This window comes from Mchenga conophoros, linkage group LG2 (genome assembly GCF_057382185.1).
Source record: "Mchenga conophoros isolate Kocher_MC1m ecotype Shallow Benthic linkage group LG2, M_conophoros_male_GT1.1, whole genome shotgun sequence".
Taxonomy (NCBI): Eukaryota; Metazoa; Chordata; class Actinopteri; order Cichliformes; family Cichlidae; genus Mchenga; species Mchenga conophoros.
The window spans coordinates 32,680,822-32,703,039 of record NC_140527.1 but is presented as its reverse complement, the minus strand read 5'-3'; the positions used below and the strand labels follow the sequence as shown (position 1 = coordinate 32,703,039).

Below are 22,218 nucleotides of genomic sequence, written 5' to 3'. Positions count from 1 at the left end.
GACTTCCACAGTTTCTCCTTTACAGTATACATGTAAGATAAGATAAGATAAGATAAGATAAGATAGAACTTTATTAATCCCTCGGGTGGGTTCCTCTGGGAAATTCGACTTCCCAAAAAAGCACAGCAACGACCGAAGTTACAGTTACAGAATTGTTTTATATATATATATATATATATATATATATATATATATATATATATATATATATATATATATATATATACATATATATACACACACACACACACACACACACACACACACACACACACACACACACACACACACACATATAAATACAGAGACAAATATAAATAAAATATACAAAGGGGATAAATAGAATAAATAGGAATAAAAAATAAATAAAAATACAAGTGAATTGCACATTTCAAGTATTGAGTCTATTGCACTGTTGACTATTTACAAAAAGTATTGCACAAGGTATTGCACAGTGAGGTGAAGAGGCACTACAGCTTAGTTGTTGCCCCCTCCTTTGTCCTCCTGTTTCCCCTCCCTCTCCCCTCCAGAGAGGAGTTAAACAGTCTGATGGCGTGTGGGACAAAGGAGTTTTTAAGTCTGTTAGTTCTTGTCTTGGGGAGAAGCAACCTGTCACTGAACAGACTCTTCTGATTGTTTATGGCCGTGTGCAGAGGATGCCCAGCATTGTTCATAATGTCCAGCAGTTTCTTTAATGTCCTTTTCTCTGCCACTGTCACCAGAGTGTCCAGCTTCATGCCGACCACAGAGCTAGCCTTCCTGATCAGTTTCTCCAGCCTGGATGAGTCCCTCTTTGCTGTGCTGCTCCCCCAGCACACCACAGCATAGAAAAGTACTCCAGCAACCACCGACTGGTAAAACATCCTCAGGAGCTTCCTGCAGATGTTAAAAGACCTCAGCCTCCTGAGGAAGTACAGTCGGCTTTGGGCTTTTTTATACAGGTGCTCTGTGTTGCATGACCAGTCCAGTTTATTGTCCACCCACAGCCCGAGGTACTTGTACTTGTTGACCACCTCCACCTCCATCTGAACCGGCAGTGGACCTTCTCTGGACCTCCCGAAGTCCACAACCAGTTCCTTAGTCTTTGAGGTGTTGAGTTGCAGGTGGTTTGTGTGACTCCATGCGACAAAGTTCCTCACCAGACTTCTGTACTCCTTTTCCTGATCATCCCAGATACACCCCATGATGGCTGTGTCGTCTGCAAACTTCTGAATGTGGCATAATTCAGAGTTGTAGCAGAAGTCAGAGGTGTACAGGGTGAAGAGAAGAGGGTAGGTATGTCTGTGTAGGTTCTCAATCATCCAGGTCCTGGTAATCTAAGGAGATACACTCAGTTGTACATCTGCATCTAAAGGATAAAGGTCACTCTTTCAAGGACGTCAATGATCACATTTTGGGCAGAGAAGACAGATAATTTGAAAGAGGAGTGAAAGAAGCCATCTATGTCCACTGTGAAGGACCATAAACAGAAGGGGTGGCTTACAACACCAACTGTCTGCCACCTACGATCCAGTTTTGAGATCCCTAACCCCTAAGGGAGAACTCCCACTAGGGCTTAAATACCTGGGATTCTCCACCATTTGGTCTTAGAAGTGAAAAAGCTTCTCAGATGAGAGGTGAAATGTCCAGTTGCTTTGGTTTCCAAGCTCCTTAGACTACAGTATTCATGCTTTTCTTTACAATATGCCACTTAAACATCTAGGCAGATTTCAAAATAATACAAAAAAATTAAATATTACTAGGAAGGCAACTACGGTACATTCACAAAATATTACATCTGAATAAAAATCTAATTTAATATAATCTAATAAAAACAAAACATGTTCAAAACTGTGTAGGTGTAAAACACTTAAGTATTAAACTACAAAACTAAATATTAAGTACCAAAGTACATTCCTGTATAATTTTCAGTTTTCTGTACTGTCATTAAATGTTGATAAATAACACATCAAAAGATCACAGACACAAAATGACTTCTTTGCAAACTTGTTACATTTATTAGCACCTAAAAAATAAATGCATTAAAAAAAGATCAGCTATCATTTTTTTCTGTGGCGTACTCTTTGTTTTGGGGAAAGAAGATTTACACTCCTGATATCTATGTCAGCATGGGGATACAAATACCCACGTTTTACCCCTCCTCTTTTCTTCCACCTTTCTGCTCTTCTTGCTCTTTTTGCCACCTGTCTCATCCCTCCTTTTCTTCTGTGGAGGTGCAGTGGACTGTTTTTGCCTGTCATCGGGCCGACTAAAGGGGACTCTGGGATAGACTTCGTCATCAGAGCTACAGCGGGACTTTATCAGTAGTCCTCCTTCCCGCCTGGCCTGAGCTTCCCTCCTCAGACGCTTCACCTCTCGTCTCTCCTTGCGCCTCTCTTGCCACGTCTTCCACGTGCCAGCTCGGGTGTGCAGCTCCTTCTTTGTCTTTGTCCACCCCTGGACTGATCGATTCTCCTCACCGCTCGTCCCTGTTTTTTCAGACAGGTCTGAGAAAACATGTGCAGGCTCTGAAAACACAGAAACACAAAAGACGTCCTTGACAAGTCTGATCCTGTTTTAACTGAATAACAGGTGATTAAAAGCAGCTGTTGAACTAATAAATCTTTTCGTTTATTTCCTGATCAAACGCGGTGTGAAAAGAACGCTTTATCAACCAACTGTGCAGTTCTTCTTAACTCTACAGAGATAATGTTTTTCAGTTCATTGTATTAGTTTTATGTTTTAATTCACTTAATTCACAGTGCTGGTTTCAGTCATTAAAAGGCAGCACTGATAAACCTACCAATCCCACCCAAGCAGTAATTGGTGCATTTAAATAGTGAAGGGGCATACTTTGTTGCAGAGCTGTTAGAGATCAAGAAAATGTGTCCAATAACTAACATTTCAGACCCAGAGTTACACTAATCCAAAGAAAGCACCTTCACAGAATTCACATGTCAATCTATTCTCACCAAAATGAAGCACGCTGGTGCATTTTGAAAGTGTTCCCTCACCATTCAAAAGAGCCAGCAAAAAGCATAGATGCCCAATAACATCATTTGTCTTTTGATAAATCGTTTCATTTGAAATGTTTTTCTGGGCAGGATGTGATCTGTTTGCATTTTGTATCCCACTTCTGATTAAATACCCAAAGCCTTGTATCATTATCATGATTCTGCGATGCTTCTTGGGCAAGGTGAATAACAGTCTGGATAGAATCACAAAAAACTAAGTATGATTAAAGCAATCCCAAAGCAGAAAAATGGCTGGCATTTCCAATTCAAAACCAACAAACATTTAGGTCCACACATCTCTAGACAATGACATTTTTAAAATCATTTTTCCTCTGTACACCATCACTATGGATTTAAATCAAACAACTGAGGTATGACTGAAGTGCAGACTTTCAGCTTTAATTCAAGGGGTTTAATTAAAATATTGTCTGAACTGTTTAGGAATTACAGCTATTTTTATACATAGCCCTCCATTTTCAGAGGTATTTTCAGAATTAATTGGACAACTTACCTATAAATGCTTTGTGCTACCATGATACATCGAATATTCCTGTAAAGCTCACCTTTTCGTCTTCAAATCCGTTTTAATTTAGTCTCAAGCACAAATGGGAACACAGTCATTTAAAAAGTGCCTGTAAATAGGGCCGCTACCAGGTCAAAGGTAAATAAAACAGGTTAATCAGATAAACCATCTCCAGCTGACATCATTTGTATCTCGTGGTGATTCACTAGAAATCTCAAGGAGGAGGAGGAGGAGGCTATCGTTAGACTGAAAAATCAAAATAAACCTATCAGAGAGATTGCAAGCACTTAAGAAGTGACCAAAATCTTTAAAGAATCTGGTCCATTCCTAAAAAGGATGAATGCACTGGCCAGCAAAATGCATGATGACAGAATTATTTCCATGGTTAAGAAAAACTCCTTCACAACATCTGACAATGTGAACAACACTCAAAGAGGTAGGCGTATCATTATTAAAGTCTACAATCAAGAGACACCTTTATTAATGGAAATGCATAGGGCTCACAACAATGCGCAAACCACTGGTTACACTCAAGAACAGTAAGATCAGATTAGACCTTGTCAGAAAACATCTAAAACAGCCTGCGCAGCTCTGAAACAAAATCTTTGGACCAACAAAACCATGATGAACTTGAACCAGAGTGATGGGAAGACAAAAGTATGGGGAAGGAGCAAAACAGCTCATGATCCAAAGCATATCACATCACACAACACATATCTTCCTAACATGGTGGAGGCAATGTGACAGCATGTGTACATATGACTGCCAGTGGAACCAGATCACTGATGTTTATTGATGAGCTGACTGCTGATAGAAGCAGCGGGATGAATTCCTAAATGTAAAGGACTCAACTCTCTGCTCAGATTCAAACAAATGCTGCATAACTGATTAGACAGTGCTTCACAGTACATATGGATAATGACCCAAATTGTACTACAAAAAACCCCCAAAAAACAAACAAAAGTCTTTCTGAAGGCAAAGAAATGGGATATTTCAATGGCCAAGTCAGTCACCTGATCTAAGCCTGACAGAGCATGCTTTTCAGTTACTGAAGCCAAAATAAAGGCACAGCCTGAACTGACAGCAGCTGCAATAAAGGTGTTGCAGAGCATCTCATGGGAGGAAAAACAGCATTTGGTGATGTCGGTGGGTAGTAGACTTCAGCAAGTCATTGAATGCAAAGGATTTCACTATATTTAAAATATTTAAAGTTAGTGCATCCAATGACTTTTGATCCCTGCAGTTATAAAACCAAAGTCTGCACTTCAACACATAATGATCTGATTGTTCGATTAAAAGTCAACTTGGGGGATTTACAGAAAACATATGGACTTGACTGTATATATAAATGAACAACCCATTTCAGGAGATAATTTTGGTTATAATTCACGCTCAGTGTTCAGTTTACATCTGCTGTTTTCGAACTAACAGGCAGCTCCAATAAACTCACATGTACAGCCCAAACAAAGATACACCGATTGTAAAATAATAATGTAAAAACTCTGATATCAGCTTCATCACCTTTAACTCTTTCCTCTCGCCTGGTCCGAAGTTGGAGAATGTCTTCCCTGGTGTCATATTGGTAAACATAAGGCAATGATGGAAAAGTGCCCGTAACCATCCTCCTTTTAGTGCACTCCTGATACAGAAGACAGACAGTGATACACATGAGACAAAAGAAGAAAAAATGAGTTGAAGGATGGATACAGGACAGTGGAAAATGGATGCAACTGAGACTTAAATAGAGAGAATTTAACTAAGTTTGATTCAACACAAAAAAAGAACAGGGGGAGAAAAGAATTTGGTGTAGCGAGGTGAAGCAAAAAAAAAAACTAAACAAAAAAAGAGTAGCAAGTTTAGGGAAAAGACAAGTGAGAGACCAAACAGATTAGGCAATAGACATAAAGGCAGACAAAGATCGAGTAAAAGTAAGATGAGGATTAAATGTATTTATCACTTACATAACCGTAATGTCCTCTTTTAGAGCAGTTGTAACAATGAATGCGGCACTTCCTGTGATGGAGGCTGTGGCTTGCCTGTGGCCTGAGGGGAACCGCTACCCTAATCTGGAAGAAAAAGGTCAAATGAAGGACATTTCTACAGCGATAACAGACTTTCACTGATCTCTTGGCTATTTTAGCAGTACACACCTATCAACAGGCTCCTGATAATGGGTGTATTCTGGTCTGATCCCCAGCACGTGGGATCTTCATTGCATTTGATTCCCCTGATCTCTTTCCCCCATTTTCCATCTATTTTGTCCTGTGACTATCAATGAAAAGGCAGCGAATACAGCTTTCAAAATTGCCTAATTAAACCGGTCCCCTGCCACCTAGTACCTAGATCAATTCTATTGCTTACTTTAGAGAAAAATCATTAAGAACTCCAATTAGGTTTACACATTGAGCCAGAAAGGCTTGTTATTATGCATTTTGCTGAGTAAAGAAGATTAGATTTAAAAAAAAAAAAAAAAAAAAAGAGCAGATAAAGAGCAGTCAAAACTCACTGTCAAGTGGTATTGTCTCCATGTATCAGGGCAAGCCTGAGGAAAATCCAGAAAACAGAGAAGAAATGTTTTCTTTAAGCAACAACGAGGAAGACAAAGAACTGTTTGCAAGAAATAAAACAACACTTCATAAATTGAGCCCACACAATCATGAGGTTACAGAATCTGTCAACAAACAACTGTCAAATGTTTTCAACGCTTCCTTCAGCACAATAACACACTCTGCAACACCAACACTCAAAGGGGCCAGACCTGCGAACTCACATCAGAAAGGTGCCCTGTCATCCCGCAGCGCAGGCAGTGCTGGTTCCATACTGGAGGCAGATCACATGGCTTGAGCCCGTGTGAAGGCAGTCCACATCTACCACAGGGGCGACTTGGACATTTCCTTTGGATGTGACCTTGGATCCCACAAAGGACACATATAGGATATTTCTGTCAACACAAAGACAAAAAAAACAACAAAAAAAAGATTTTTAAAATGGTCCTGTTGAGGAACCTCTGCAGGTGTCCATGGAAACAGCACTGATGAGTGAGTTCATTTACCTTGCGGAAGGAGCAGCTTTTGGCAAGGTGTCCTGTCCTGTTGCATGCACGACAGAACAGGGAACAACCAGGCGAGAAATAACGGCTGGTCAGAGACTGATCCGCGCCACTCTAGATAAGATGATCCAGGAATAATCCAAGACAACACAGAGATTTTTAAAATTAGGTTAAACCATAATTTTGTCTCCACACTGCAAAATCAAAGGTACAGAAGGCAAGGCAAGGCAAGGCAAGGCAAGGCAAGGCAAGTTTATTTGTATAGCACAATTCAACAACAAGGTGATTCAAAGTGCTTTACAGAGACATTAGAAACAAGAACAAATAAAAAGCATGATTTAAAATTGATTAAAACAAGCAAATAAACTAACTAACTAATTAACAAACAAACAAACAAACAACAGTATATAAAATCAAAACAGATAAAATCAGAACAGTAGATAAAATCAGTAGTTAAATGTAAGTTTTGAAATTTAAGCTTAAAGTGTGGATTTGGTGCTTTATTCAAATGCAGCTGAGAACAGGTGAGTCTTCAACCTGGATTTAAATAAACTGAGTGTTTCAGCTGATCTGAGGCTTTCTGGGAGTTTGTTCCAGATATAAGGAGCATAAAAGCTGAATGCAGCTTCTCCGTGTCTGGTTCTGACCCTGGGAACTGATAAAAGACCGGATCCAGATGACCTGAGGGATCTGGATGGTTCATACTGGGTCAGGAGGTCATTGATGTATTTTGGTCCTAAACCATTCAGAGCTTTATAGGCCAGCATCAGAACTTTAAAGTCTATCCTCTGACGGACAGGCAGCCAGTGTAAGGACCTCAGAGCTGGACTGATGTGGTCCACTTTTTTGGTCTTAGTGAGGACTCGAGCAGCAGAGTTCTGAATGAGCTGTAGTTGTCTGACTGATTTTTTAGGTAGACCTGTAAAGATGCTGTTACAGTAATCAAGCCTACTAAAGATGAATGCATGGACTAGTTTTTCCAGGTCCTGTTGAGACATCAGATCTTTTATCCTTGATATATTCTTGAGGTGATAGTAAGCTGACTTTGTTATTGTCTTAATGTGTTTTTCTAAGTTTAGGTCTGCATCCATCACTACACCCAAATTGCTCGCCTGGTTTGTGGTTTTTAGATGTATAGATTGAAGTTCTCTGGTGACCTGTAATCGTTTTTCTTTGGCGCCAAAGACTATTACCTCAGTTTTGTTTTTGTTTAGCTGGAGAAAATTGTGGCACAACCAGTCATTGATTTCCTCAATGCATTTACCAAGAGCCTGTACAGGGCCTCGGTCTCCTGGTGACATTGTGATATATATTTGTGTGTCATCTGCATAGCTGTGATAGTTTATTTTGTTGTTGTTTATAATCTGTGCCAGTGGGAGCATGTAGATGTTAAACAGAAGGGGTCCCAAGATGGAACCTTGGGGAACTCCACATGTGATACTTGTCTGCTCAGATGTGAAGTTACCTATTGATACAAAGTATTTCCTGTTTTCTACGTATGTTTTGAACCAGTTTAGTACAGTTCCTGAAAGACCTGTCCAGTTCTCCAGTCGTTTGAGTAATATGTTGTGGTCAACTGTATCAAATGCTGCACTGAGATCCAGTAAAACTAGGACTGACATTTTTCCACTGTCTGTATTCAGACATATGTCATTAAACACTTTGGTCAGAGCGGTTTCAGTGCTGTGGTTCTGTCTAAAACCTGACTGGAAGGCATCGTAGCAATTATTCTGTTTTAAGAAGTAACTGAGCTGTTGAGAAACTGCTTTTTCAATGATCTTACTTAAAAACGGGAGATTTGAGATCGGCCTGTAGTTGTTCATTTGTGTCTTGTCAAGATTGTCCTTTTTCAGTATAGGTTTGATTACAGCAGTTTTTAGTGATTCTGGAAACACACCTGATAATAAAGAAAAGTTGACGATCTGTAACAGGTCTGACTCTAAAGTCTTTGAGACCTTTTTGAAAAAACTTGTTGGCAGGACATCTAAACAGCAGGAGGAGGAGTTCAGTTGACCTAAGATGTCCTCCAGGTCTTTGCTGTTAATAGGTTGAAACTGTTTCATGGTGTTTAAACAGTTTTTTGGTGGACACAGTACATATCCTGGATCTGCTGTTGATGTACCAATTGCTTGTCTAATTTTTTGGATTTTTTCAGTGAAGAATTTGGCAAAGTCATTGCAGGCCATGGTCGAATGAAGTTCAGCTGCCACTGACACAGGGGGGTTTGTTAGCCTGTCAACTGTAGAAAATAAGACCCGAGCATTATGGCTGTTTTTAGTGATGATGTCAGAGAAGTAGGACCTCCTTGCATTCCTCAGTTGTAAATTATAATTGTGAAGTTTCTCTTTATAAATGTCATAATGAACCTGGAGGTTTGTTTTTCTCCATCTGCGCTCAGCTTTCCTACACTCTCTTTTTTCATTTTTCACCAGTGTGGAGTTTCTCCATGGAGACTTTTTCCTTCCAGAGATAACCTTCACCTTAATGGGAGCAATAGTGTCCATTACATTTAACATGTTAGCATTGAAGCTATTGACGAGCTCATTGACTGACCCTCTGGACAGGTCAGGTGTTAATGGGAAGACCTGGTTAAAAATTGCACTACTGTGTTCAGTTATACACCGTTTTGTGATCACTGTTGTTGATATATTTGTGTGGGCTGAGATTTTACTTTCAAAGAAAACACAGTAATGATCAGACAGGCCCACATCAGACACAGTAACCTTTGAAATGCTCAGGCCTTTGGAGATCAGTAGGTCAAGAGTGTGTCCTCTATTATGTGTGGCCTCTGTTACATGCTGAGTCAGCCCAAAGTTGCCCAGAGTGTTACTCAGGTCTTTAGTCCCTTTGTCCTGAGGGTTGTCCACATGAATGTTAAAATCCCCAGCAATAATTACACAGTCAAAATCAACACAGATCACAGACAGCAGTTCACTGAGGTCATTAAAAAAGTCTGTGCAGTATTTGGGAGGCCCGTAAACATTAAGAAACACAACTTTGGATGGGGCCTTCAGCTGTAAAGCCACATATTCAAAAGACTGAAAACTTCCAGGAGATAGCTGCTTACATTGAAATGATTCATTAAATAAGACAGCAACCCCTCCTCCTCTCCTGCTCGCCCTGACCTCACTGATAAAACTGTAGTTAGGAGGGGTCGTCTCGATGAGAACAGCTCCACTGTTACTTTGGTCCAACCAAGTTTCAGTTAAAAACATAAAATCAAGGCTGTGCTCAGTGATTAAATCATTAATTAAAAATGTTTTCCCAGCTAGAGATCTAATGTTTAATAAAGCCAACTTAAGTGTTTTAGAGGTATTACTTGTCCCCTCGTGTTTGGGAGCAGTCTGTGGCACACAAGGTATGTTTACTATGTTTAAAGATCTTTTAGAGTGCAGCTCTCTGTGTTTTGACCAGGCCACATGTCTCCTGTCACCTAAAAGTACAGAAATTTTAAAACCTTCTAGTAAACAGGGTCCCAGCTTCTCCTGGGAAAAGTCATCACTGCCATAATCCTCACAGCCCGGACCCTTCACACATCACGCATCAGACTGCGGAGACAGGGCATGAAGAGGAACTAAGGGGGGCGAGGCTGGGCAATGTGACTTCGATTGCTCTGTTGAGGGTGGGGCTCGATGGCGAACCTTTGGCCGCTCTGGTGGGGGGTTTATGGGGGACAAAAAGGGATTGGGACGGGGGGTAGATCTGAGCCCAGCAATTTGTTGAAGTTATTTGACAGAAAAAAGAATGCTGTACTCATGAATATACATTGATTAGAGTGTAATTACATCTTCAAACACACCAATGCCTTCCAAAACCCTTAAATCTCTTTTTCATTGTCTTTCTTCTCCATCACTGCTCTCCCTCTGTTCCACCTGATCCTCTTCCTCCTCACCTCAAACCTCCTTTCCTGACTTGAAATCGGAGCTCTAACACACAAAAGCATGCATAAAATGCTTATTTATTCCCAATGTTGTCGCAATTGCTCCAGTCCAACAATTTTAGATCAATGTCAAAGAATGTTTCACTAACACTGGTTTTGCAGCTAACAGAGGTTAACAAGGGCTAATAGCAGCTAAATGAAGCTAATAGCAGCACTTACATAGAGAAAAGTTCAGCATCTTCAAAAGCTCACCTCAGTGTTGCTGTCATTGGGCAGACGTGAGCTTCACTGACTCGTTGATTCATATTGGACTTATTTCACAACATTTTACAGACTCCCCCAGATTAAATTAAAGTGGACACCCGGCATATTGACAGCTGAGGTAAACTGTGGACTGACAGGCTACACTCACTGCAGATGAGCTGCAGTGAGTCGTCCTATAGTATTCATGAAAGCTGATAAAAATCAAAAGTTACCTCAAAAGTTACCTTGTCTTTCACAGATACAGCCCAGCTTTCTTTTACTGATTTTCGCACGTTGCCCTTCAAATCTGTGTTGGAGAGAAAGACCAGGGGGAACATTAATAAATACAACTAAATATTGTGTGCAATAAAATATCCAAATTTAAGCTGATCTCAGCATAGTTACTGAACAGAAACATAAGCACCTAAAAAAAGGGAATAAAAAGAAAAATAGGGTTTTTCAAAGCTTGGTAATCTTTTCTAAGCATTCAGTCTCGATAAAGCAGGAGCTCTAAAAAATAATGAAGGGCACCTGACCTTTCTGGACTAACTATCACTTATGTGTAAAGAAAACCTAAAACTTTACTGCTCCAGTGGAGCCCCGAGCTGGTGGGTCAAATCAAAGTGGTTGTTCTGTGCAGCTCCCTGGTGTGAATATGATAATCTTCATCCAAAGCACCAAGCTAAGCAAACTGTCTCTGTATACACTTTTTAAATAAATTGCACTCCCACACATTTACAAAAATAACTGTGCACTTACTGGATCCATTTACTCTTTTGGTTGAAATGCATTTACAGAGATGTGTTTTTAGTCACCTTTATTTTTCTTCATTTTTATCTCTATGCTGGAAGCTGGTACATCCACAAAAGAATAACTAAACTGTATCACCACAGCCCATTATAGAAAACAATACAGCTCATGGAAACATCAACAGTAGCATAATAAGTAAGCAATAAGTACGTAGCATCTGTTTGTTGTTTGCACTAGCTGCATTTCAAAGCTGTTTTCTCTCTAATTAAATAATTATTAAAGTACATGTATTAAAGTCTTTCTTTTGATCGCCCGCATCCAGTTTTTTTGTGAACCAATCCCCATACCAGTGAGCACAAGCATGTGGTGACAGTTCGTGATTTCTTGGGCTCCCATTTTTGTTATCACCCCTTATTTTAATTTAAGTATTGATTACGCATGTAATTAATTGTGCATGGTTCAAAGACCTATTCATGCCACAAAATTTAGGTGTTTGATGACTTTTGCAGATCAAAATCATGTATTATATTCACTAGAATTTGTTGTTTTCCAGTTACAGTACCCTTGGATGTGATTTGGTGTACATTTCTCCAATTGTTAAAACACAGGCACAAAAAAACTTCAGATATTTTGCCAGAAATTGCTGAAACAAATTACCTTTCAACATAAAAAAAAAATTAATCTAAGCAAATCTCAAAATGAAAAATTGCTTTGTTAAACTAAACAAGGAGCATTTTAGAACAACAAGTTAGTACATAATTTTTACTGGATGTTTTTAGTTAATGCAATAATGTTTTTATATTTCTTGTAGTTTGCTTTATTTTGTTTGTTTGTTTTTTTGCTTGTGCTAGCATCGTTTCTGTCAGGTAACACTTCCAAAAGGTCCACTATGAGAATAAGTATGATTAATTTTAATGCTTCTATTCATTTACTTATTGCACGCATAGTATCGTGGGATTGTTTTGGTCTGTGGTATGTATTAGAATCAAATTAAACTGATCAATCAAATTAATACTGCACGGCCTCAGTAATCTTTTGGAATTACATTTAAATGTACATCAATTTTCAATTTTCCACATATATATATATCAATAATATACATTAACCAGACAAAACTTCAAAGGTGAAGCCATACAGTAATATGTAATCTACATATAGTCACTGTGAATAACATCCATCCATCTGGATTAGCTGAGCTTTAACGCACATTACAAATAGGTAGTGGAATAATCGCATTTACTTTTATTTATTTTGTTATTGCAGATTTTGGTTGGATATCACTCCTGTATTGCACTTACTTCTGACTTTTTGCTTTCATATTTAAACTCTGCGAAATCTTCCTCTCGCGCTTGCATTAGGACTACGGAAATAAAATGGCAGGAAACTATATTCTTAACCCAAAAGCTGACCAAGTCAAGTTTCACCTTCATCATCTAATTCCTCCCCGGAGCTGTTCCTGTAGCTCAGATTGAGCTGGATGTTTGAGTCCTCCACCTGTTCCTCCCCTTCCAGGATCATCCAGTCCTCTATGGGCTGATCCTCATCTTTATCGTCCCGTAGGTCATCACTAGAAGACACTTCCAGCTCAGCGTCCAGCAGAGCCCTTTTTCCTCCAGAGGAGAATGGAAAGACCAGGAGGAGCGGAGGGGAGCTTTCTCTGCTCTGCCGTGCAGCTTGTTTGCAGCTCATCGAATGTCTCATACACCCTCCTTCGTCTTCTGAACTGCTGGACCCCCGAATAAAGAAGTCTTCGGAGCCCTCCTGCCCATCATCAGCTTCATTTTCCTCAGTGTGCTCCATAATCAGACCTGACACAACCTGTAGCTGAACAGCGCCACTCACAGGCGACTGTCTTCACTGCTAGCAAACAGCGATAACTGACTGATGGGTGTTTTACACGTTTTTATTAACGTCTTTTATCCGACCGAACTAAAACCGTTTTGGTTTAAACCGGGATAGTTACCGCGCGGGTGTGCAAACATTAAAAAAACGTATTTTGTCGCGAGCTAAGTAGCACCGCAGTGCACGAGGCAGTTAGCTAAAGTAGCAGCTAAACATTACCAAGTCAAATAACTTCAGTAAACATGATATCCGGCTACCTACACCTTTAACTCCCAATACTTCGCTTTCAGGTTCATGGCGTAAAATTATTGTTCCTTCAATACAGCGCAGAAAAAGCTTGTTTTTCTCCCATGCTTGTTTACTTGTGTGGAGCGGTTTACCCGGCGTTTCCGGAAAATGTTGGACAACCAAAACAGAACCCAGCGTCCAAAGTCTGTCTAGGAGTTTCCAGGTATAGTCAGTGATAAAAGAGGAAGAGGTCCACGTTTGTATGAAAAACTACTTTTGTTGGGTTTAATTGTTAGCGATTGAAGTTAGACCATTTTATAATATGGACTTCAGTCTGCAGCGTAGCTACAGCTGTAGGATTAATTTTGTGAACTAAAAATAGATTATTTAACTAAGAAATGTAATCACATTAATACATTTTGAACTGAAATAGGACTATCAGCCTACATTCAGTCAAGCGTAATCCTAATTAGAGGTTAACTATAAAGGTCTAGTGTTATATTACAATCAATGTAATAAATAAATAACTAAAAAAAAGAAGTGCACCCTTTGTCAATTTTAAGGCTTTACATATCAAGACATAATAAAAGACTCAAGAAGTTTATTGTCATTTTGTATGATGTTACCCAGCCTGAAACGAAATACGGTTTCTCACCAGCCTCCACAGTGCAATAAGCAATACAGTTTAAACAGAATAAACAGATTAAAAAGAATAAGTTTAAAAAGAGCAGTTAAAAGGCAGTAATGAATTGCAACAATAGTTATGGATAATAATAGCATAAAATCAAAGTTCTAAAACAAACTCAAGTGACATTCGTTCGGATGGATAGCAGCAGTCCATTCACTGAAGGGGATGGTTAAATTAGGTAGTGTGAGTATCTGAGGAGTGTATTGTATGTGTGTACGTGTGTGTTTGTGTGCGTGCGTGTGTAGACAGGGACAACACAGTCCGCTTGTGGATCTTACAGTGTAGCTGTGTGAATGGCTGTGTGGGTATGGGGCACAGTCCATTTATCAGAAGGCTTATCAGGTCTTAAGATAAAATATAAATACAATGAGATGAGTAACACGTGACTTATTACACTGTCATTATTTATTTTTTATTTTAAAAAAAAACTAAACCAAGAATTGTGTGGAAAAACTAATAACGCCACATGATTCAGAAGTCTCTCACATGATTGTGGAGGAATTTTGACTCACCGTTTGCAGTATTTACAATATTCCTTCAGTTCATTTGAGGGTTGCACATTTTCAGCTGTGCACAGCTCTTAAGGTCCCACCAGAGGATTTCAATCAGGTTTATGTCTGGACTTTAGCTGTGCCATTGCAACGCCTTAATTCAGAGGAGGGGGTCTCTGTCATCCTGTCATGCTCTACAAATTTTGTTAGTCTTGCAATTATCTTACATCACTGCACATAGCAGAGAACAATAAACAATCAAAATTTAACCTAAATGTTGCGCTGAAAAAGTATACCAGCTGCAGCTCCCCTGCTTCCCACAGCCTTGCCTTGATGCTTTTCTTCAGAAAGTGCCAAACATCTCCACTGTGGTTTTTATCTGTCCAAAGGACATTAAACCAGCAAACCAGAACTTCTGCTTTTATAGAGGTTTCTCACTTGCTGATGATCAGTTTGCATCTGGCTGCTTCTTACCATCTTAATTCTGATGTAAGTAGTTGGAGTGCACACGATAATCTATTATAAAAATACTAAATTTGTGACGTTCTTACACATAAAAATGATTTGATGTGCACACCGAAAATAAGTTGTATGCACCTGATGATTTACTATAATATTTTTGTAATAGACAGATGTCAGCTACACAGCTTGCTTATTGCTCTTGCTTTAAACGTTAAAACTGATTTATCATAAGCACAAATCATCTGCTGCTCAGGCTGTGCATTGTGTGGATTAGCACATCTTTCATATGCAGCAAATGGTGTCTGTACGTGAAAGAAGCCAGGTGTAGTGTTTGTAAATATTAAATATCTCACGATATTTCTATGACAAATAACTTTAAAAGCACATGGACTGTGGGGACTTAAGGGGCTCCGCCTTGGGGACTCTGATTCACCACTTCTGTATTCCTAAAGTCCTGGTACAGCCCTGCTCACATGAGCTGCTGCACGTGCGTGTGCGTTCAAAGCGCTCCAGCAGCTTTCCAGCGCGCAGGTGCTGAAAGTATCAGAGAGGAGCCTCTGACCTGCCACCGCGCACAACTTTAGTTTTTCAGTTTCCAGGTTGGTTTAAAATGTTGCAACCTCCACAATAACCGCACCCAGAAGCAGAAGTCCAACAGATCTCAAAGCATTTTCCACACTTAGACAAAAGTCTGTGATGGAAGTGCATTTTGGACAGGCTCCGCTCACCGTTATGCACAGTAAGTAGCCTAATGATGTTTCCTAGTGAGGGACTTTACCAGCACCGTAGCCCAGACTAAGTTATAGTGTTACCTCTTTAACTTTAAGTAGTACGCGGCAGTCGCATAAATGGGTGGTCCAAAGTATAGCACAATTTAACTGATGTTTCTTCATCCGCTCCGGTGCTCAGGGCACGGTGGAGTCAATCAGCTTGGCGGTGTCTTCATTAACGGCCGCCCGTTACCTCACGTGGTGAGACAGCACATCGTGGAGCTCGCGCAACAGGGCGTGCGTCCCTGTGAGATCTCCCGCCGCCTGCGCGTCAGTCACGGCTGCGTCAGCAAAATACTGGCCAGGTAAACGGAGTCTGTAATGTACGAAGGAGCATCAGGGCCACGTGATTGTTAATCAATGTCAGATTGAAATATAAAGATTGACGCCTTTTATATAATGCTTTATATAGTGAAATCGTACTTCATAATTAGTTTTATTAACCCTTGTTAATAAAACTAATTATGAAGTACGATTGTGTCTTTTTTTTTTTGCTCATGAACGCAGTTTGCTGATATGTGATGAGGGCGCTGAAGAGCTGAAAGCTGCATTTGGTCAAAAAGAAAAAACACGAGCTTGGAAGAGTAAAATAAAAACAGCTGGTAATGGAAAGGTGTACGGATACCGATGGTTAGAGGGCATATGTTGTATCACAAGACGCAAGAAGACAGCTGATCAAGTTGTTTCACTAACTCATCTACACAGCCTAGGAGCTGGATTGGATTTATATAGCCCAAAGCGCTTTACAATGCCACTATTCATTCACTCACTGGTGGAGGAAAGCTACGGTCGTAGCCACAGCTGCCCTGGGGTAGACTGACAGAGGCAAGGCTGCCATATCGCGCCATCGGCCCCTCTGGCCAACACCAGTAGGCGGTAGTCTTGCCCAAGGACACAACGACCAGGACAGAGAGCCCGGTGATCGAACCGGCGACCTTCCGGTTACAGATACACTTCCCAACCTCCTGAGCCACGGTCGCCCGTTTGACTTGAAACAACTGTTATTTGACTTGAAACAACTATTTGTTTTATTTAGTAGTGTTAGTAGTGATGTCTGCTTGGCTGTTTTACCACTTTTCCAAAAGCAAAGTGTATCAATTGAATATGAAAACCACATATTTTAAACAATTTTTTTTAGCTTATTTGTAAAACTTGTCATTATCTTTTTAATCTATTCCATGTCCTACTTATATTAATGCAAATATTTTGTGTGAGCACGCTAGTGAGTGTAATTTCTTTGTGATGCTGTGATATTTTGTTGTTGCTTTTTTAAGCTTTAAGCTGGACTGTTAAACTTCTTGGTTTTTCTCACTTCATTACAGCTTGAGGTTTTTATGGAAAATGTAAAAAAAAAATATTACAATAGCTGATTAAAGGTGAAAATCCTTGAAAGGTGACTTTTTGATGTGGTTGTTATACAGCATTGCTTTCAGGTAAAATGTTAGCCCAACTGATAGATATTGACATTGTTTGTTCAGGTACAATGAGACAGGAAGCATCAGACCCGGACTGATCGGGGGCTCTAAGCCCAAAGTGGCCACTCCCCAAGTTGTGCAAAAGATCCTCCAACTGAAACACCACAACCCCACCATGTTCGCCTGGGAGATCCGAGACAGGCTGCTGCTGGAGCAAGTGTGTGACCAGAACAGTGTGCCCAGCATCAGCTCCATCAACAGGTACAGTGTGTGAACTCACGTGTGTCTGACTACACAGATTTTAAAAGTGAAGAAAAACGTTGAGTGGGTTATTTCTGTCCTCACAGAATCATCAGGAAGAAAGTTCAGTCCGAATCTTGTGAAGCTGGTAAGACTGTTTCTTTTACCCTCTAGTGCTCTCACAAATGTTTAATGACACTAAACCTCTGCCTCTGCAGTGTCCTCAGCATCATCAGTTGCCATGGGAACAGCCTGTTCCTCCCCAACCAGCTTTTCCATCAGTGGGATTCTGGGAATCTCAAAATATAGCTGCAAGATACCAGAAGGTAATGTAATCTGTGAGCATGATCTGCAATTGTTCATGTTGAAAGTTCAGGCTCACGAGTATTCTATTAATTTCTATATTTTCACTTCTACTACCAATTTCTACACTCGATTGCTTTATCTGCTGTTAGCAGCTCTCCATTTTTGTCAGACATTATTAAGGAGCAACTCCTGCCTGCAGCATCACATGTAAGTCCAGAGAAAGGGAAATGGGTGGCTGCTCAGTGTCAATGGAGCAAAGATTTTGGGAGATGGTGTAGCGATTCAGTTGCTCATAGAGGTTGTGAGACACAAAATCTCAAAGGAACTTGAGCAGGGGATGCTCCAGGGATATGAATCTTAATGCTACAGAAAAGATTCTGTTACAATCGTTCAAACAAAAGGTGAAAAAAGCAACAGAAAGAAAGGAGAATTAATGACAGAAATGAGAGATGCTGCAAGAGGTTGAAATAAACCCCAACACTGAAAAAGGTTGTAGGTGAATATCTGGACCCAGGAAGCTTTAGTTTAAATAGAAGATAATAGAATATAAGGTCAAGTCCAGGATACACCGTAGTTTGTTAGCCATCATGGATGGGCAGGTAGTAAACAACCATGAACTGCAAGAAATTGAGCTCCAACTCTTCATACAAGTGCATTTTAATAAAAAAAAAAAACATGAGTTTTGTTTTTGTTAATTTTGAGAAAACTGGAAGATAATCAGATCCTGAGGTCACAGAAGCAGTTAGTGATGTCTGGCAGACAGTTTGTGGTGATGTGGAGCTGAGAGAAAGTTTAGGCTATGCTTGCATATATTTTTTCTAAGTGCTATTGAGACCTGGGAAACACATTTGTTGACAGAGATTAGAAGAGAGGAGAAACTTTTAAACTGTTATTACTGTGTTTCATATTGAGTCATACAATCTTCTCATCTGATTGTAGTCATGTTGGTGTCACAAATCTAGAAACGTTCATATCTGCTCATGAGCTGGTGCCTCTGGAGCTTGCAGACACTAGCTGGATAACTGGTGAAGAATGTAAAGTTTCTCTTTTTAAGCAAATCTGCACATTGTTCAGATGTCTTTGAAAGTCCTATTTTTAATACCTTTCCAACAAGTTTTTTTCTTGATGCACCTTTTTAAAAATACATATATATTTTAAAGTCATACCAAGAAAACATAATTTCTGCAAGAAAAGTCAAACACATTGTTTGAAATTGCATCCTTAAGATAGACAAACTTCACTGGCCATTTCTTTTTCTACTGTAAGAGCTCACACACATGGATGTATTTACAGAGGAGGCTCAGGGTTTAGAGCCTATTCTTCTCCGCAGCTTGTGACCACATGGCAGACTGATGTGAAAAGCCAGCGGTCTTATGTTAATATTAGTCTGACTAAAACAACCTCCGCGGCAGGAGGTCCACCTCAGCTCCCCAGGCTTCTGTCCTCAAAGCCAGCAGGTTCTCTGCTCCTCGCTGCCTCCTCCTCACCTTGGCCTCTCATTACAGGCCCATACACCCTCACATCTCCATCACTGCGAGCATTAGAAGAGGAGATTGCATGGAAAAATATGCATAGTTACCCCTGGAAACGCAGGCATGCATGTGTTTCATCATTCGTCTAATTAGCACAAGTGAAGATAGAAATGGAGACAGGAAGGGAAATAAAAGAGAACCTGAGCTGGAACTGTTTTGTTTTCCAGCAGGGGACATCTCTTGCAGCGTGTACCAAGACCAGCCGTGTTCATGTTATGACACCTGGGGACAGCCGGACCCCTGCATGATCTCTCTGTCCAGCTTAACCTCTTATAGCCTGCCAGCTAATCGTAATCCAGACGTGATGGGTCAGTATTTACTGAATTATGATCACTTATCTCTCATATGAGGTCAGCTTTGATGTGTCTTTCTCTGTCTCATACATCCTCTTGTTTAGGACCTTCGTGTCAGTGCAGCTGAATAAGGAGCCCTGAGAAGAAAAAATATCACCGCTTTAGTGCCACAAACAGGATGACTGCAGAACTCGTTTAACTGTAATTAGTGTGAATGCTTGAAAAGCATTCACAGTATTGTTGTTGTAATCTTTATTATTAGTGTGAATGCTTGAAAAGCATTCACAGTATTGTTCTTCTAATCTTTATTCTATTTAGTGTGAATGCTTGAAAAGCATTCACAGTATTGTTATTCTAATCTTTATTATTAGTGTGAATGCTTGAAAAGCATTCACAGTATTGTTGTTGTAATCTTTATTATTATTATTATTATTATTATATTTTATTCTGTATTCCGTACGTTTTTTGTAATCCTACTCCTTCAAAACCGTTCAACTTAGAAAAACCATTCCAACACCGTTAGATTCCTATTCTTTTGGACAACACTGCTTCCATTTTTCATATTTTTAACATTTATATTTTTAATTTTATTCAACTTTATTCAACAAAAATTTATAATGTATTTCAATGGGGAGACCCTTCAAATCCTCATTCAACTTACTCATTTTTAAACTCTTACTACTTCCACATACATTGACATAGAGCCACCATTCAAACTTTAAAACGAAGACAAGACATTCAACTATTCAACTTGCATTTATCTTTTCAATATCTATTATACTTTTTCTTCAGTTCCAGTTTAAGTTTCATGATGTTTTTTCACCCGTTTCAGAGTTTATAATGGGTGTGTATGGGACGGAATGTTGGGGCTAGAGTGAGGCAGCTCAACTGCTAGAGTGAGAGGAGCAAAAAAAATAATCTTAAAATCTTTTTTAAAACTGCTGCTGTGTCCGCAGCGTTTGCTCTACAGGTATGATTTTACCCTCAAAACGTAGCCATGGCTGTCCTCTTTCATCCAATGTGTTTACTATTGTACTAGGTGTTATGGTTCTTTCATAAATGTCACCAATGCACAGCCTCCTCCCTCCAACTCTTCCATAGACTCTAATGTTAAAATGGCTCAGAAGGTTCGTTTGAAAATCAGAAGAGCATGGTGTCTTTCCACTGTCACCACGTCCATATAATAAACTCCACAGACATGAAAACTGAGAATTTGGTAGACTAGACATTGCTGTCGCTCACAGTGAAAGAATTTTGTCAATACGACTTTTACTTTTCATTTGGGAACGATTTGTTTCGGCCTGACTTTTCTGTTCATTTTAAGCAGCAAAAGTGAGGCGCATGTCTGTGTACGTGTGTATGGAGCCATTGGGTGCGGTCACTATAGCAACCAGGCTCACACCTGCCTGCTTAACGAGCTCTCTCTGCCACTCTGCCAAAATTAATCTTAAACACTTCTCTTTCAACTGCTGCTGTGTCCACAGTGTTAAAGCCATCATTTTACCCTCAAAACGTCGCCATCGTTGTTCTTTTTCCAACATCTTGTCTTTCAAAGCTCAGAGATGTAAACTTTTTAAACTGTGTGGGTCCAAGTGGAGGGATCACATTTTAGTCATTCAGTGATTCAAAGAATATGACCTTTTAATATTCTTTCAGATGTTTTCTGACTCTAAATGTTCTTTTCTCATTTCTTAGGTTTTTCTAATTTACAATTAAAACATTTTCAGCTTTTTTCCAACTTCTTCTTCTGTGTAACCTTCAGCTTTTAGCAGTTCAGCACTTTTGTTTTCAGGTTAAATTCGGGGTTTTTTTTTTATCTCATTCAAAATTTTTAACTTAAATTCAGTAATTAATTCATTTCAGTGCATACATTCAGATTCAAGCATTCACACTGCAGTTTCTTCAGAAAATGCACTTTCTAGTTAGTGTGAATGCTTGAAAAGCATTCACAGTATTGTTATTCTAATCTTTATTATTATTATTATATTTTATTTTTCCGTACGTTTTTTGAAAGCCTACTCCTTCAAAACCGTTCAACTTAGAAAAACCATTCAAACATCGTTAGATTCCTATTCTTTTGGACAACATTGCTTCTATTTTTCTCATTTTTAACATTTATATTTTTAATTTTATTCAACTTTATTCAACAAAAATTTCCCATGTATTTCAATGGGGAGACCCTTCAAATCCTCATTCAACTTACTCATTTTTAAACTCTTACTACTTCCACATACATTGACATAGAACCACCATTCAAACTTTAAAACGAAGACAAGACATTCAACTATTCAACTTGTATTTATCTTTTCAATATCTATTATACTTTTTCTTCAGTTCCAGTTTAAGTTTCATGATGTTTTTTCACCCGTTTCAGAGTTTATAATGGGTGTCTATGGGACGGAATGTTGGGGCTAGAGTGAGACAGCTCAACTGCTAGAGTGAGAGGAGCAAAAAAATTTATCTTAAAATCTTTTTTAAAACTGCTGCTGTGTCCGCAGCGTTTGCTCTACAGG

At 39.5% G+C, this 22,218-nt stretch overlaps 1 protein-coding gene and 1 pseudogene across 2 annotated transcripts; one reads left to right on the top strand and one right to left on the bottom strand.

The window, feature by feature from the left end:
- Nucleotides 1-1,906: 1,906 nt before the first annotated feature.
- Nucleotides 1,907-13,685, bottom strand: LOC146582388 (zinc finger CCHC domain-containing protein 7-like; annotated as a pseudogene). Its single transcript, XR_014894777.1, has 8 exons — nucleotides 12,863-13,685; nucleotides 10,934-10,995; nucleotides 6,569-6,679; nucleotides 6,287-6,457; nucleotides 6,023-6,058; nucleotides 5,478-5,582; nucleotides 5,038-5,155; nucleotides 1,907-2,507 (listed from the first exon to the last, which is right to left on the bottom strand). The product of XR_014894777.1 is annotated as a zinc finger CCHC domain-containing protein 7-like (transcript).
- Nucleotides 13,686-15,845: 2,160 nt separating this feature from the next.
- Nucleotides 15,846-19,906, top strand: LOC146582387 (paired box protein Pax-5-like). Its single transcript, XM_085248331.1, has 7 exons — nucleotides 15,846-15,888; nucleotides 16,059-16,224; nucleotides 17,398-17,595; nucleotides 17,682-17,722; nucleotides 17,793-17,900; nucleotides 19,580-19,720; nucleotides 19,810-19,906. Exons 1-7 carry the CDS (start codon nucleotides 15,846-15,848, stop codon nucleotides 19,830-19,832), a joined length of 720 nt encoding a protein of 239 aa, XP_085104457.1. The 3' UTR covers nucleotides 19,833-19,906.
- Nucleotides 19,907-22,218: the final 2,312 nt, after the last annotated feature.

What these genes read in the sequence shown, in the direction of transcription:
- LOC146582387 (XM_085248331.1), top strand. Translation starts at nt 15,846, where the DNA reads ATGGAAGTGCATTTTGGACAGGCTCCGCTCACCGTTATGCACA. An exon ending in TCCGCTCACCGTTATGCACA is followed by an intron (nt 15,889 to 16,058) that starts GTAAGTAGCCTA and finishes TCCGGTGCTCAG; the next exon opens with GGCACGGTGGAGTCAATCAG. An exon ending in TCGTAATCCAGACGTGATGG is followed by an intron (nt 19,721 to 19,809) that starts GTCAGTATTTAC and finishes CCTCTTGTTTAG; the next exon opens with GACCTTCGTGTCAGTGCAGC.